Source organism: Triplophysa rosa, linkage group LG19 (genome assembly GCF_024868665.1).
Source record: "Triplophysa rosa linkage group LG19, Trosa_1v2, whole genome shotgun sequence".
Lineage (NCBI taxonomy): Eukaryota > Metazoa > Chordata > Actinopteri > Cypriniformes > Nemacheilidae > Triplophysa > Triplophysa rosa.
In genome coordinates, this window is record NC_079908.1 from 6,034,538 (window position 1) to 6,048,611 (window position 14,074).

General features: G+C 39.6%; 1 protein-coding gene across 2 annotated transcripts in view; it reads right to left on the reverse strand.

Annotated features, from left to right (window-relative positions):
- Positions 1 to 1,486: 1,486 nt before the first annotated feature.
- LOC130570423 (short transient receptor potential channel 5-like) overlaps positions 1,487 to 14,074 on the reverse strand; it is a 39,810-nt gene continuing 27,222 nt past the window's right edge. The window contains exons 8-11 of one of the 2 annotated variants that reach the window (XM_057360726.1): positions 11,927 to 12,136; positions 9,887 to 9,928; positions 3,957 to 4,046; positions 1,487 to 2,942 (exon numbers count right to left, since the gene is read on the reverse strand). In XM_057360726.1, the coding sequence (XP_057216709.1) occupies positions 2,163 to 2,942; positions 3,957 to 4,046; positions 9,887 to 9,928; positions 11,927 to 12,136 (1,122 nt within the window). In that variant the 3' untranslated portion in view covers positions 1,487 to 2,162. The remainder of the gene's footprint in view (positions 2,943 to 3,956; positions 4,047 to 9,886; positions 9,929 to 11,926; positions 12,137 to 14,074) is intronic. The other variant, XM_057360727.1, reaches the window with a different exon arrangement.

Below are 14,074 nucleotides of genomic sequence, written 5' to 3' on the forward strand. Positions count from 1 at the left end.
TTGCCTACTTACAAACAAATGAAGGGTCTATAATTTTTATGGTGGGTTTATTTTAACTGATAGACACAGAATATAAAAAAAAATCAGGGGAAAAAAATGTTATATAAAGGTTATAAATTGATTTGCATTTCAGTCAGTGAAATAAGTATTTTGATCCCCAAGCAAAACATAACTTTGTACTTTGTGGAGAAACCCTTGTTGGCAAGCACAGAGGTCAGACATTTCTGATAGTTGGTCACCAGGTTTGCACATGTGTCCGGATACATTTAGTCCACTCCTCTGTCAATCTTTAAGGTTTCTTGGCTGTCGCTCAGCAAATTGGAGTTTTAGCCTCCTTCACAGAGGTTCTATAGGACTAGGGTCTAGAGACTGGCTAGGACATTTAATGTGCTTCTCCTTAAGCCACTATTTGGTTGTCTTGGCAATATGTTTTGCGTCTTTGTCATGTTAAAGGCTCATCCATGACCCATCTTCAGTGACCTAGTTAAGGGGAGGAGGTTCTCGTCCAAGATTTTACGGTACATGGGCCCGTCCCTCAGCCCCTCAATGCGGTGAAGTCATCCTGTATACCTGTAGCAGAGAAAAAGCCCTAAAGCAGAATGTTTCCAACACTGTGCTTCTCTGTAGACATGATGTTCTTGGGCTCATAGTCAGCATTTCTCTCCCTCCAAACACAGGAGTCCATTTTGGTCTCGCAGCAGTGCCAGCACTTTCGCCAAAGCCTTTTCTGAATCATTTTTATGTTCATTGTCAAACTTAAGACGAGCCAGGCGGGCCTTCTTGGGCAGGAGGACCTTGCGGGTGCTTCAGGATTTCAGTCTACTGTGGCATAGCGTGTTACCAATGTGTTACCAATGTTTTGCTTGCTAACTGTGTTCCCAACTGTCTTGAAATCATTAACAGGCTTCTTCCGTGTAGTTCTGGGCTGATCTTTAACATTTCTCATGATCATCTTTACCCCATTGGAGGAAATATTGCAGGGAGCTCCAGAACAAGGGCATTTGATAGTTATTTTGTATATCTTCTATTTCCAAATAATCACACCAACAGTTGTCTCCTTCTCACCAAGCTTCTGTCTGTAGCCTATGCAAGGTTTGTGCAGGTCTCCAATCTTGTCGCTGACATCCTTTAAAACCTATTTGGTCTGGACCATGGTGTTGGAGAGGTTGAACTGGAAGATACAGATTCTGTTGGCAGGCATCTTTTATATACATAACAAGCTGATTTAGGAGTACTTTCTTAAAGTGACAGGACTAATCTGTGGTCCATATAGGCACATAACCAATCTGTGGAGCCAGAATTCTTGCTAGTTGGTAGGGGATCAAATACTTATTTCACTGACTGAAATGCAAATCAATTTATAACCTTTATATAACATTTTTTTCCCCTGATTTTTTTTAATATTCTGTGTCTATCAGTTAAAATAAACCCACCATAAAAATTATAGACCCTTCATTTGTTTGTAAGTAGGCAAACTTACAAAATCAGCAGGGTATCAAATACTTATTTCCCTCACTGTATACTGTGGGAAGTGTTTGTGTGCCTATACAGTTAGGTCCAATGTTGTTTGTTACACAAAAATCCATGGGTTTTAGAATGACAAATTTCATTGTCGGGTGAACTTTTAAGAAATTAGCGTTTTATCTTAATTCCAATTCTGAAAATACTTGAAACTCCAATGAATAAAAATAAGTTTAGAAGTGCATTTATAGATTTCTCCACACAAGTCATCGTGTATTTTTCTCATTACACATGAACCATGACTGTTACTTGATGAGAACACAAATTAAAGGTTGTGTGTTTTTTTTCTCCTCTTAGCCCAGTTTGACATATAGACACAACGGGTAGGTCAGTTGTAGGTTGAGTTGCCCAAAAAGTGTAAACCAAAGATTTTCCATCAACCAACCCAACGGCTTGAGATAAGGGCAGGACTATCTGTTTGGCCAAACAATGGTTGTGTGTTCAGGAATGTTTGGTGCTGCTAATAGTGCATATTACACAATTCATCTTTAAATGTAAGTTGCTGGGTGCTTGGATTGTATACAAAATGTAAATCACAAAAGACAAGCTTTTTGAGTAAACATATGTTGAGTGTCACAGGCCATATTATTTGCTAAAACTCGGCAGTATTGAATCTGCTGACAGTACTTGCCGTTCCACCTCTACAGCTGGGTTGTAACGGACTCCTCTTGTTCCCAGCTTGAGGAACCCAAACTGTCACAGGTTCCCATCCAGCCCCGGCACAGGTCTGCGCTGGAGGCGGTCAGACTGGAAGCACAGTGCAGGGGGGACGGTGAGTTAGTCACGAGGAGAAGACGGTCCTTTCCGTTAGCCTGTTGAGAAGTGGACTGCGTCTGGTTCTGTTCGGTCTCTGTGGATCTCAGTCCCAGCACGTGCAGATGCAGTTCGCTCCTTGTTAACTCGGACAGCATCGGGGGGCCGTGCCAGTCCGCTTGCGGTACCCTGTCAGAGATGCTGTACGCAGACTGCTGCGGCGTGTGTCCGTTCATTCGCGTCATCAGCGTTCCCAAACGTTGCAGGGAGTTTTTCTTGGAACGTGAAAACCGATGCAGACGGTTGCTGGTGTGGACGAACGAAGGTGGCATGTCCTTTCCCAAGCCGTTGCTTTCGGGTCTGGCCTTAGCTCTCCTCTCCAAACCCGACATGGACTTGAAGAGCGAAGATACGCTGAACTGAGACTCTTTGCTTCTTCTGTAAGATTGGGTGAAGGAGGTTGATGCTTTGGAACGGCAGGACCTTCCCCAATTCCCGCATCTGTTATCTGCATCTTTACTGCCGTCCTCATCTTTGTGTTCGTCGGTCTCGGCTGGTTCATCTTGAGCGGCCTCGCTGCTGGAGGAGTAAGTGCGGTGATGAGGTTTACGGTTGCCCAGCAGGTCAAGAACCTCATAACGGAAGCTGGAGATGTCCTGCTTCAGTTCCTGAATGTGCCACGGAGGAGAGGAGAATTCAGTTAATGGAGAATAAACCACAATGTTATTACAGGAAAATGAGGTTTGAGAATTGGGTAATGATGATTATAAGAAGAGCACTAAAAAAGCCCCTTGAACGTATATTTATACTTAAAGAGCTAATTCGTCCAAAAATAAAAATTCAAAGCCTGTGTTTGACTTTCTTCTGTGGAACACAATAGAAGATATTTTGAGAAATGTTGTCTCGGTGGTTTTGTGTCCATAAAGTGGAAGGCAATGGGGGTTAATGTTCTTTGGTTACCAACATTCTTCAAAATATCTTTTTTTGTGTTGTGCAGAAGACAGAAAGTCATACAGGTTTGAAAAGACATGAGAGTGAGTAAATGATGAAAGAATTTTGGGGTGAGACAGTTGGGTGGAAATCTTTGTTCAAAGTTCTACAGTTTTGTTACAACAATTTAATTATAATTAAAATAGATTTGGTAAAATAGGCAATATATGCAGCGCTTTCACAATTTGAATTGCTGCAATGCACCGTTACATTAAATACATAATGTATTAATAAAGTAGTGACAAAAAAACAAAATTATGGAATATAAATACAGATTATTATTGCAAGAAACTAATTCCACATTATTGTCTGAAAGTTTGACCATAAGCGAGTGTGAATCAAATGTTTTATAAGATGTAGATTAGTGATCCTAAACTGTAAAATTATTTTCTTTATACACATCTTACTGCACATGAAATAATTCCTATATGAATGCTTGATGTTCATAAATGGCCCACAAATAATTTGGTATCCAGATTTCTTCCAGACAATCATCAAAAGAAAAACAAACATGTTCATCTCAAACGTTTTACATGCACCAATGGTTTACATTTTAGATACTGTCAATACTTTGCATGATGAATATCAAACAACTAAAATGCTTGTGTACATTTTGGATACATTAAGTATCTGTGAATGCCATCACCCTGACTCGAGTGCTGCTAAAAGGTTTAAGATGAAAAAACTCACACCTTAAAGTTCTCCTCTGTCAGACCTTCATCTGTTTTGGCGCTGCGGATCATGGCTGCAACATATCGCTTTACCAAGTTTCTGATTACCTCCTAAAAACAGCCACAAACAGGATAAACATCACATACTGTACACATCCTCTGATCTTGAACGAACCCTAAAAGTCCAATTTTTTGGAGGATCTATTGACAGAAATGCAATCTAATATACATGACTGTGTCTTCAGAGGTGTATAAAGACCTTACATAATGAAGTGTTATGTTTTATTACCTTAGAATGAGCTATTTCCATTTATATCCCTTGCATGGAATTTGTCATGTTGTTTCTACAGTAGCCCTAAACGGACAAACTGCTCTACAGATGGGTGTTTCTGCAACTACGGGCACTTTTGACTCTTCAACATTTTAAAAAATCAACCCCTGTGAATTTTAATTTTAATCAGAGTCTGTAAAACATATAAAACGGTCAACAAAATTACATGGGGTCATTAAGATTTTAATAATACAGTAAACATTGAAAATGCGCTGCAGTAAAAGACATGTTGCAGAAATGACATTTTTGCTAAAATTGCAGCTAACTGGCAGCTAGCAAGGTCTGCTACATTAGTTTTGACTCTTAGCATCTTATATTTACATTTAAGCATTTGGCAGATGTTTTATCCAAAGCGACTTACTCAGATACAAATGTATAATATAATGCTATGAATGTACAATCCCTGGGATCGAACACATGAGCTTGGCGTTGCTAACGCCACGCTCTAACCACTGAGCCACAGGAAAGCTTAATATCTTAATATACAATATCTAAATAATGGCCACCATTATTTTCCAGCACTGCCTTAACCCTCTTGGGCATGGAGTTCACCAGAGCTTCACAGGTTGCCACTGGAGTCCTCTTCCACTCCTCAATGACGACATCACGGAGCTGGTGGATGATAGAGACCTTCGCTCCTCCACCTTCCGTTTGAGGATGCCCCACAGATGCTCAATAGGGTTTAGGTCTGGAGATATGCTAGGCCAGTCCCTCAGCTTCTTTAGCAAGGCAGTGGTCGTCTTGGAGGTGTGTTTGGGGTCGTTATCATGTTGGAATACTGCCCTGCGGCCCAGTCTCTGAAGGGAGGGGATCATGCTCTGCTTCAGTATGTCACAGTACATGTTGGCATTCATGGTTCCCTCAATGAACTGTAGCTCCCCAGTGCCGGCAGCACTCATGCAGCCCCAGACAATGACACTCCCACCACCATGCTTGACTGTAGGCAAGACACACTTGTCTTTGTACTCCTCACCTGGTTGCCGCCACACACGCTTGACACCATCTGAACCAAATAAGTTTATCTTGGTCTCATCAGACCACAGGACATGGTTCCAGTAATCCACGTCCTTAGTATGCTTGTCTTCAGCAAACTGTTTGAGGGCTTTCTTGTGCATCATCTTTAGAAGAGGCTTCCTTCTGGGGCGACAGCCATGCAGACCAATTTGATGCAGTGTGCGGCGTATGGTCTGAGCACTGGCAGGCTGACCCCCCACCCCTTCAACCTCTGCAGCAATGCTGGCAGCACTCATACGTCTATTTCCCAAAGAAAACCTCTGGATATGACGCTGAGCATGTGCACTCAACTCACTTCTTTGGTCGACCATGGCGAGACCTGTTCTGAGTGGAACCTGTCCTGTTAAACTGCTGTATGGTCTTGGCCACCGTGCCGCAGCTCAGTTTCAGGGTCATGGCAATCTTCTTATAGCCTAGGCCATCTTTATGTAGAGCAACAATTCTTTTTTTCAGATCCTTAGAGAGTTCATTGCCATGAGGTGCCATGTTGAACTTCCAGTGACCAGTATGAGAGAGTGAGAGCGATAACACCCAATTTAACACACCTGCTCCCCATTCACACCTGAGACCTTCGCTGCATCCCAAACCGCATACTGTCATACTATATAGTAGGCAAAAAGCAGTAGGCGAAAGAGTAGTATGTCCCAAACCTCAGTATTCATAAAACAGTAGGCGAGAAATTTACGCCTGGTGCACTATTTCTCGTGAGATTTGGACGTGTATACTACTGTGGCGTCCGAAACAGCCTACTTGCCTACTATATAGTATGTGAAAACAATATAGTATGTCCCAAACCTCAGTATTCATAAAAGCGTAGGTGAGAAATTCCCGCATGGCTTACTGGTTACGACCCACATTCTGAAGCACCCAGCGACAGATACTTGGGATACTACTATATCCCATGAGCCCACGGGAATTGATAAGTTCAAACAGGAGCATGGCGGAGAACTGCGAGGCAGTTTTCTAATGTGAGTATTACTAGCCAACAACGCTTCTCTTGGCTGTTGCAGTCGCATTTGTTAGCGTAAGGTTAACCTGTAAGATGCTACATAGTTTAGTACATTTTGTGCTGTGAAAATGCAGTGTTTTAATATGTATAGCATAAAGGGGAGCTCCACGCACACACGCGTCTTCGAAGTAGACTTAACGTGACAAATATTTAAACAATACGCATGTTACAGAAGCTTTTAATGTCTGTGTAGCATGTGACCTGTCAGTTTCTCGAGAAGTATTGCAAATGAGCACATCACAACATGAAATGCACTATCACAGTAATGTAGCTTATGTCTGTTAATATGTGGTACAAAGCATTATTCACAGCTTGCATAGATACATATAAGTAATGTAAGAAATAAACATATTTACTTTAGTAACTAACTGTAAGGTGTATATGTTATTTGTCCATTAGTGCTATAGATGAATTCAGGAAAATTAGAGTTGGATAAACAGGCAGTTAACACACAAACAACTACCTCCACATTTAAATGCAGTATTGAGCACAAATCACACAGGTCACTTGAATCTTGTTTGACTGTTACAGGGACAGATGAGCACACTCGTGCAAGATGGCAGTAGGGTGTGGGGTTCAACGCCTGTAGATACAGGATAATTTGTTACAACAATAAATTGAAATAAAGCTTTGATTTATGTGATGTTTACTTGTATATGTATTAATAATTATTAAATTCATTTATTTTCTTACATCAAATTTACGTATTTTTTATTCAAGTTTATTCTATAGTTTTCTGTAAATAAAACATATTACATTACTTCATGCATTATGTCAGTGCTTCACTGAAAACGTATGCATTCACATTTTTGTAGTCTGTATTAATGCATAGATGGCATATGGCAATACAATTACATTTAGTAGCCTATTTTAATACAATATATCAATATATGGATAAAAGCGTCTGAAAAATGACTAAATGTAAAATGTAAATATCATTTTCAGGAAAAAAATTAATAAGTATTGGTCAGCACTTATCAATAATAAGTGTAGGTGTGGGCTAGCAATGCATTTCTAGGGTACATTTAATTTATTACAAACATGTTGCAAATGCTGGGAAAACTCATGGAAGGTAAAGTTAGCATTACTGATGTTAATGCACCTGTCTCTCACAGCTTAAGTTGTTGCGCTTGTTATTACGTCACATGGTTAATCTCTGGCCGTGTACACTCCAGTACAGTAGGTGGAGGACATGCACCACAAACGTAATTTGCTCCCCGCCATTAAAAAAGAAAAGAAGATCATCAATATGGCGGACAACGGCCGATCGCATACATAATACGGCACTCACTTAATCCTTGGTGTTTCGAGTCAGATCCGTGGGCGTGGCTTGTTGGTTTTGACTAAATCTTTGGTGTTTCAAGTCTTACGAAACCTTTACCCTAACCCACACCCTAACCCTAACCTTACTCTAACCATCTAAACTACCTATGATTGTTAAAATTGACGAAAAAACACGTTTGGGTGATCACGTCTGACTCGAAACACCAAGGATTTAGTGAGTGCCTACGTACTACACCCATTCACGGAAAACAGTACGTACCCATTTTGCCCCGTTGAGTACGTACCTACTGAAATTGAGTAACTACCCATTGAGTATGCGATTTGGGACGCAGCACCTGTAACACTAAAGAATCACATGACACCGGGGAGGGAAAATGGCTAATTGGGCCCAATTTGGACATTTTCACTTAGGGGTGTACTCAGTGGTTTAAACATTAATGGCTGTGTGTTGAGTTATTTTGAGGGGACAGCAAATTTACACTGTTATACAAGCTGTACACTCACTACTTTACATTGTAGCAAAGTTTCATTTCTTCAATGTTGTCACATGAAAAGATATAATAAAATATTTACAAAAATGTGAGGGGTGTACTCACTTCTGTGAGATACTGTATACATTTATTTTTAAAATGTAGTTTAAAGTACAGAATTACTAAGCTGTATGGTAAGGACACACAATAAATACTGACACAGATAAGATTATATTTACCTTATATTTTGGGGATCTTGTGAGTGAGATAGTGAGGTGGCCTAATCTGTCAGCAATGTGCTCATGTGGTAATTTCTGTTTCTATAGAAACTAGGCTTGTTTGTCTTTGATAAAATGTCATAATAAAAGCGTTTTTTCATCGTTGCGGTAAGGACTCAAATGTGTGGGACAGGCACATTTACTTGAAAAAATCATAACAATGATCAGTAAAAAATACAAAAAATGTAAGATGCTGTAAATTAATATGTATAGTAAACAATTCCTTTTGAAATAAGGTCAAATTGTAATTCAATTAACTTATTTTAAGTATTTTAGCATTGTGACCAGAGTTGTGGGACATGGACAAAGATGGTGTTTGGACCTACAGTATAAATGCTTCATAATTTTATATTAAATCACATTAAATGTAACAAATTATTAATCATTAATTATATTTTTTGTCACGGTGTGTAATGACAATTTACACGGTGTGACTACATTTATAAAGCGTCATATGACAAATTTTGACATAAATCGGAAAAATAAACTGCTGGGACTTAGAAGTGCCCGTAGTTGCAGAAACACCCATATATGTTATCACCTTCAGCAAAGAAGAGAAAACGTGACGACATCTTAGTCCAGCCACAGTAGTGCTTCAAAAGGCAGGTGGGAGGGGTGGAGTGAGCCGTTGGTTGCAATTCACAACCTCACCACTAGATGCCGCTAAATTTAATACACTGGATCTTTAAAAAAGATTAACAAAGAATTTCTGAATCCCCAAAGGAGCTGCTGATATATTCATAGATTGGGTGGAATAAGGTGATAGGCTTCGAATTCAACTGGCAAAGGGCATATTTTGCAATTCCGCTTTAATAAGAGTGAAAAAATCAGTTTCGGGCATATTCATGACATATGTATCAGCTTGAGGTGAAAATCTGGACATGCATTCATTAACATTTATTTGCATATCCAATAAAGGACGAGGCTGAAGGTAGCTCTCAAACATCGGGATTTGCCACCAATGCTGTTTCCAATTACATACAACCTTGTGCTCGCAAAAACCATTGCGTTTGTCGTGGCTGCGAAATCCCTCTTTTTTTGTAACGGAGCATGACATCTGTGTTCTTTGATAATGTGTGTTCATTAAAGCGTGGCGACTTGCAGCAGGCAGAGGTTACAGGAGTCTGACTCGCTCTGTATTAATACATTAGAAATCAGCAGGGATCCTGCGGTTATACAAACCACGTGCCCGGACGAGGTGTGACACGATTAGAACGAACGCTGAATATACACCGATAAACGAACGTGTCGTTCCATGCATATCGGGATTCATTTTCAGTGCGATCGTGTATACGGCTTCGGTTAATTTTGAACATCCCATCTACATAATTGTAGTCTGTTTATAAGCACCTTGAACAATCACATTCAGAGAGATTTGCAATGCTCTGGTAACTCATTAATATGCATGGCACCCATAGGCTCTTCTCATTTGAATAAACTGGCATTTGTTAACGTTAACACGAGGATCTAAAGATGATCTATAATCTGATCTGTGCAGCACGCTGAGATCGAAATGCATGAGCGTTGACTGACATAATTTGACGGGTACAGACAAATTACGTCACCTGGTAGTGCTGGTTCTGAATGAGTTTATCTGCATGCCTTTCCTGAAACAAAGAGGAATATTATTTCATGAAACGATTCCTTTCAATCTCTAATGGTTTATGATATTGACCATTTTAAAGCAACGTGGATGTTAAAACCTTAAAGGAGTACATGCATATGGCCAAAAACATAAAACCGCAATTCCCAAATGTGCTTTTTGAACAATTAAGGGCATTACTGTGGAACTGGGGCTCTCACTGCTGCTAACATTTGACAGTAGAGATGCACCGATACATCGGCCAAAAATCGGTATCGGTCGGAAAAAGCAATTTTTCACACTATCGACTATTAGTTTAAAAACAGCCGACGATCAGGGCCGATATATCCTGTCAATCAAAAGAGGACAGGAATTTGTGATCTGTGTTTAGAAAATGTTAAGAAACATCACCAGTTTGATGTCCAATAGTAATGGTCATTATATGTATCAATTACATTCAGAAAATTAAGAAATATGAATTAAATCTTCAGAATAGGTAGCGGTATATCGGCAGATACCACTCTGAATAATCGGTATTGGTGGAGAAATTCAGTATCGGTGCATCTCTATTTGACAGTTTTCATTCTTCTGGTAAAACCTTCAGATATGAATTAAACCTGACAACCTGATTAAAACTGTACCATAAATTGTGTTTCTTAAGCTAAAATTGTGCTACACTTTTTCCAGTTTGCTCAGGCTACTGTGCAAAAGTTGGCAAGTATATTAAAACAGCCCTCCCCCAGAAAATCATGAGTGATTGATGATTGGCTCTTTTTACTTGAAGGCGGGATCATTGCACTTTTCCCCATTCATAGAAACAGAACTAACCGCATCTTGTTAATATTATCTTGATATAATCTTTGGTTAAAGGAGTAGTTCACCTTCAAAATAAAAATTCTGTCAAACCTGTCCCCAGAACAAAAAAGAAGATATTTTGAAAAATGTTGGTAACAGAACAGCACAGCCCCTCATTCACTTGTATTGTGACCAATGCAAGTCGGTTGACGATGACAGAATTTTCATTTTGATGGTGAACTACTCCTTTAAAGGTACTAGATAGTATAGCTGAAAGAGTGTTTATTCGAAATCACTAATAATGTTATATGCTGTATATTGTAACTCTAGCATTTAAAGGGATAGTGCATCATTTATGCACCTTCACATCATTCAAAACCTGTATATTGTGGAACAGAAAAGAAGACATTTTGAGAAATACTTTGTGTTTTTTGTTCATACAATGGAAGTCAGCGGCCCAATGTTGTTTGGTTACCAACATTCTTCAAAATATCGTCTTTTGTATTCTGCAGAAGAAAGAAAGTCATACAAGCTTGAAATAACATGAAGTAAATGATTCAAATACATTTTTGGGCGAACTATCACTTTAATATGAAGTGCTACAGCCCTGTGAGTAACAATGGCCAACAACTGAATGACAGGATGCATTTCACACATTTTTAAAGAACACTTGTGCAAACCAACAATGCATCCCTCATTACGCCCCCCTATTAAAAGCAGCTCACACATTGGCTGGGAAAATGAAAATAAATGATGGCAGGCTTACAAAATCATTTTTGAAGCCCAAAACTGTTCATTTGTGTATTGTGTGTGGGAGAATGTGGGTGAGTTTACGGATACAGTAGAGCCACAACACAGAGGACAGAAGTTCAACTGATGGAAGGATGTCAGGGGAATTGGTATGGATGCAGAAAGGTTGCCTAGCAACCACCATCAGCCTAGGCTAGGTTAACTCGAGTCTGGTCAGCCAATAGACAAGCTCTTGCATTTTAAACCCAAATATTTTTAAGATCTTCACATCCTTAAAGCCATTTAATAGGCGTATCTAAGAATTATGAATGTTTATTTTCATCCTTGAGCTTGACCTCTAAAACGAAGTATGAGCTTTTATGTTGTTTGGTTTGATTTTTGGCAAGGTTTGTGTCAGATTGTGTCAGTGTAAGCTACAAAACACCACCCACGCTGCTTACAATATGAAAGTGCTCGGCTCATTCACTCAATATCATACCGTAAACTCTCTGAAATTCTCACGTTTACACCCGTCCTCGTGTCTGGACTCTCCGTGTGCACACAGACGTGAGTGCAGCCACACAAACAGGTACCACACGGACTTTGGGCTGGGTATGATGTTGAAGGGTGGAGGTAACGTTCCTCCTTCATCGAAGTAGCTCATCCACAGCTTGGTACGAGCAAACTTCCACTCGATGTCTGCGTGATCCTACAGCAGAACAACAGAAGGCCGGTTGGGCAGAAGACAGCGTGTTGTATAGCCAAATGGGACAGTGTCCCAGACTCAGGCTTTGGGTGCTGTGAAACTCAGCTTTGGATTGGAAAATATAATTCATAGTAAAACACGCTTATTTAAGCAAAGACCACGACGCGTTCTTATAAAGTGCAGATTAATCAAAACGTTGACTATATTCACAACTGGCCCGTACTCCACATACTCTGTTGTAGGTTTACAATTCTGTAACTATAACGTAAACTCAGATAGCACCCGTGCTCACGTACAAAAATGGAGAGCTTCTCTTCCAGGTCAGTGCGATTGTTTAAGGCCTAAGTAATGTTTTATTGAGATCGCTGCTATCCAAAAGTCACATTTTCTTACACTAAAGTTCTAAAAAAGTTCGACTGGGCAGCCAACCACAAACTCACAGGCTGAGTCTTGATAACAGATGCCAATCAAACATTATCCCAAAATACTTTTTGTTTATTTGTTATTGATTTCGGATGTTATCAGCTTGTTTGTAATTATATTAAAATCAATAAAGTAATAATATTTTAAAGAGTACATAACTAGGGATTTTAAGATTTTTTTAGGGATTCAACAACAAGTTTATGTACATAGAAGGTGTAAAAAGACGATTATTTCGTAATAATAGGCAGTTATTCTTACCTTACTTCTTGACTGACTCTCAAATGATTCGTTCCGCGATTCATTTGTCTAATCCCCTCCTTTCTGCTAGCTTAGTCTGATGTGATTGGTCAGATGGTCGTGTCTGCTGTGATTGGTCTACCGCGAATGAGTCTCACGAGCTACAGTGTTTGGGGGAGAAGAGTGAAGTTTTCGCAGGCAGTCCTAGCAAAACGTAGGCGGGGACTATATGTAGTGACGTAAATCCGTGGCGGTTCGCGAATAGGACTATGGACGACTCGTTTGCGTGATTCAGAGTAGACTTCCTTTTTTCCAAGCCAATAACTTTGCCAAGTTGTAAATCCGAAGGTGAATGAATAGCAGACTGCTTACTTTCAAACACGGCAACATTACACAATGCATGAAATGTAATTTTTATGATCTCATGTTATGTACTCTTTAAGAAATAAAATATTTACATAAAATATAAGTGGGACTAATTATCATTGGTGGGAGAGACAATTTGCCCGTCAGGTCTGTTTAGTTACGTTGCCAGTCGTTCATCCCAACCTTACCCTACAACTTTATTATTAAACACTCGTTAGCCACTCTTCAATCTTTTTTCATTTTATTAAGAATAAGTGGCTTTATGATCTGATATGTGATGGGGAAAAAATAGACATGAAGCAGATTCGAACATGCGACAATATGAAGTAGTGAACATAGACTGTACTCGCTACGCCAATAGAGACGCTATTTGTCCAACGTCAAAACTGGTGAGTCAGTGTATATAGCCTCCGCTTACATGACGGGCTATTTGCAATCAGTGTAAATAGACACTCCGTAAAAGATATTAGGAAATCCTTGGTGGTGCTTTGCCGGGGCTAAGAAGTTTTCTGACGTGGCTATTGCCCCAGCAAGCCCCCCCAGCGCCGCCACAGACAGTAGCTATAAATGGACAAACTCCTCTACAGAGTGCGTTTCATAAATATGTTAACTCCTTCAGCTAAGTGAAAACGCGACCACAATTTCTTTCTGTGAGAGCCGCTGTAGTGCTTTGAAAGGGAGTGGTAGAGTGAGCCGTTGATTGCAATTCGCAACCTCACCACTAGATGCCGCTAAAATCTCCACATTGCTCCTTTAAAATGACAATATCTCAAAATACTTATAAAGTATTTTGTAATTAAGTCATAGTAGGCCTAATAAAGTTTGTAATAAGTTGTTTATAAATAAATAATAAAAGAATAAAATTTTCCAAACAAATAACACTAAAATTCTGCCAATATTTCTTACACCATGAAA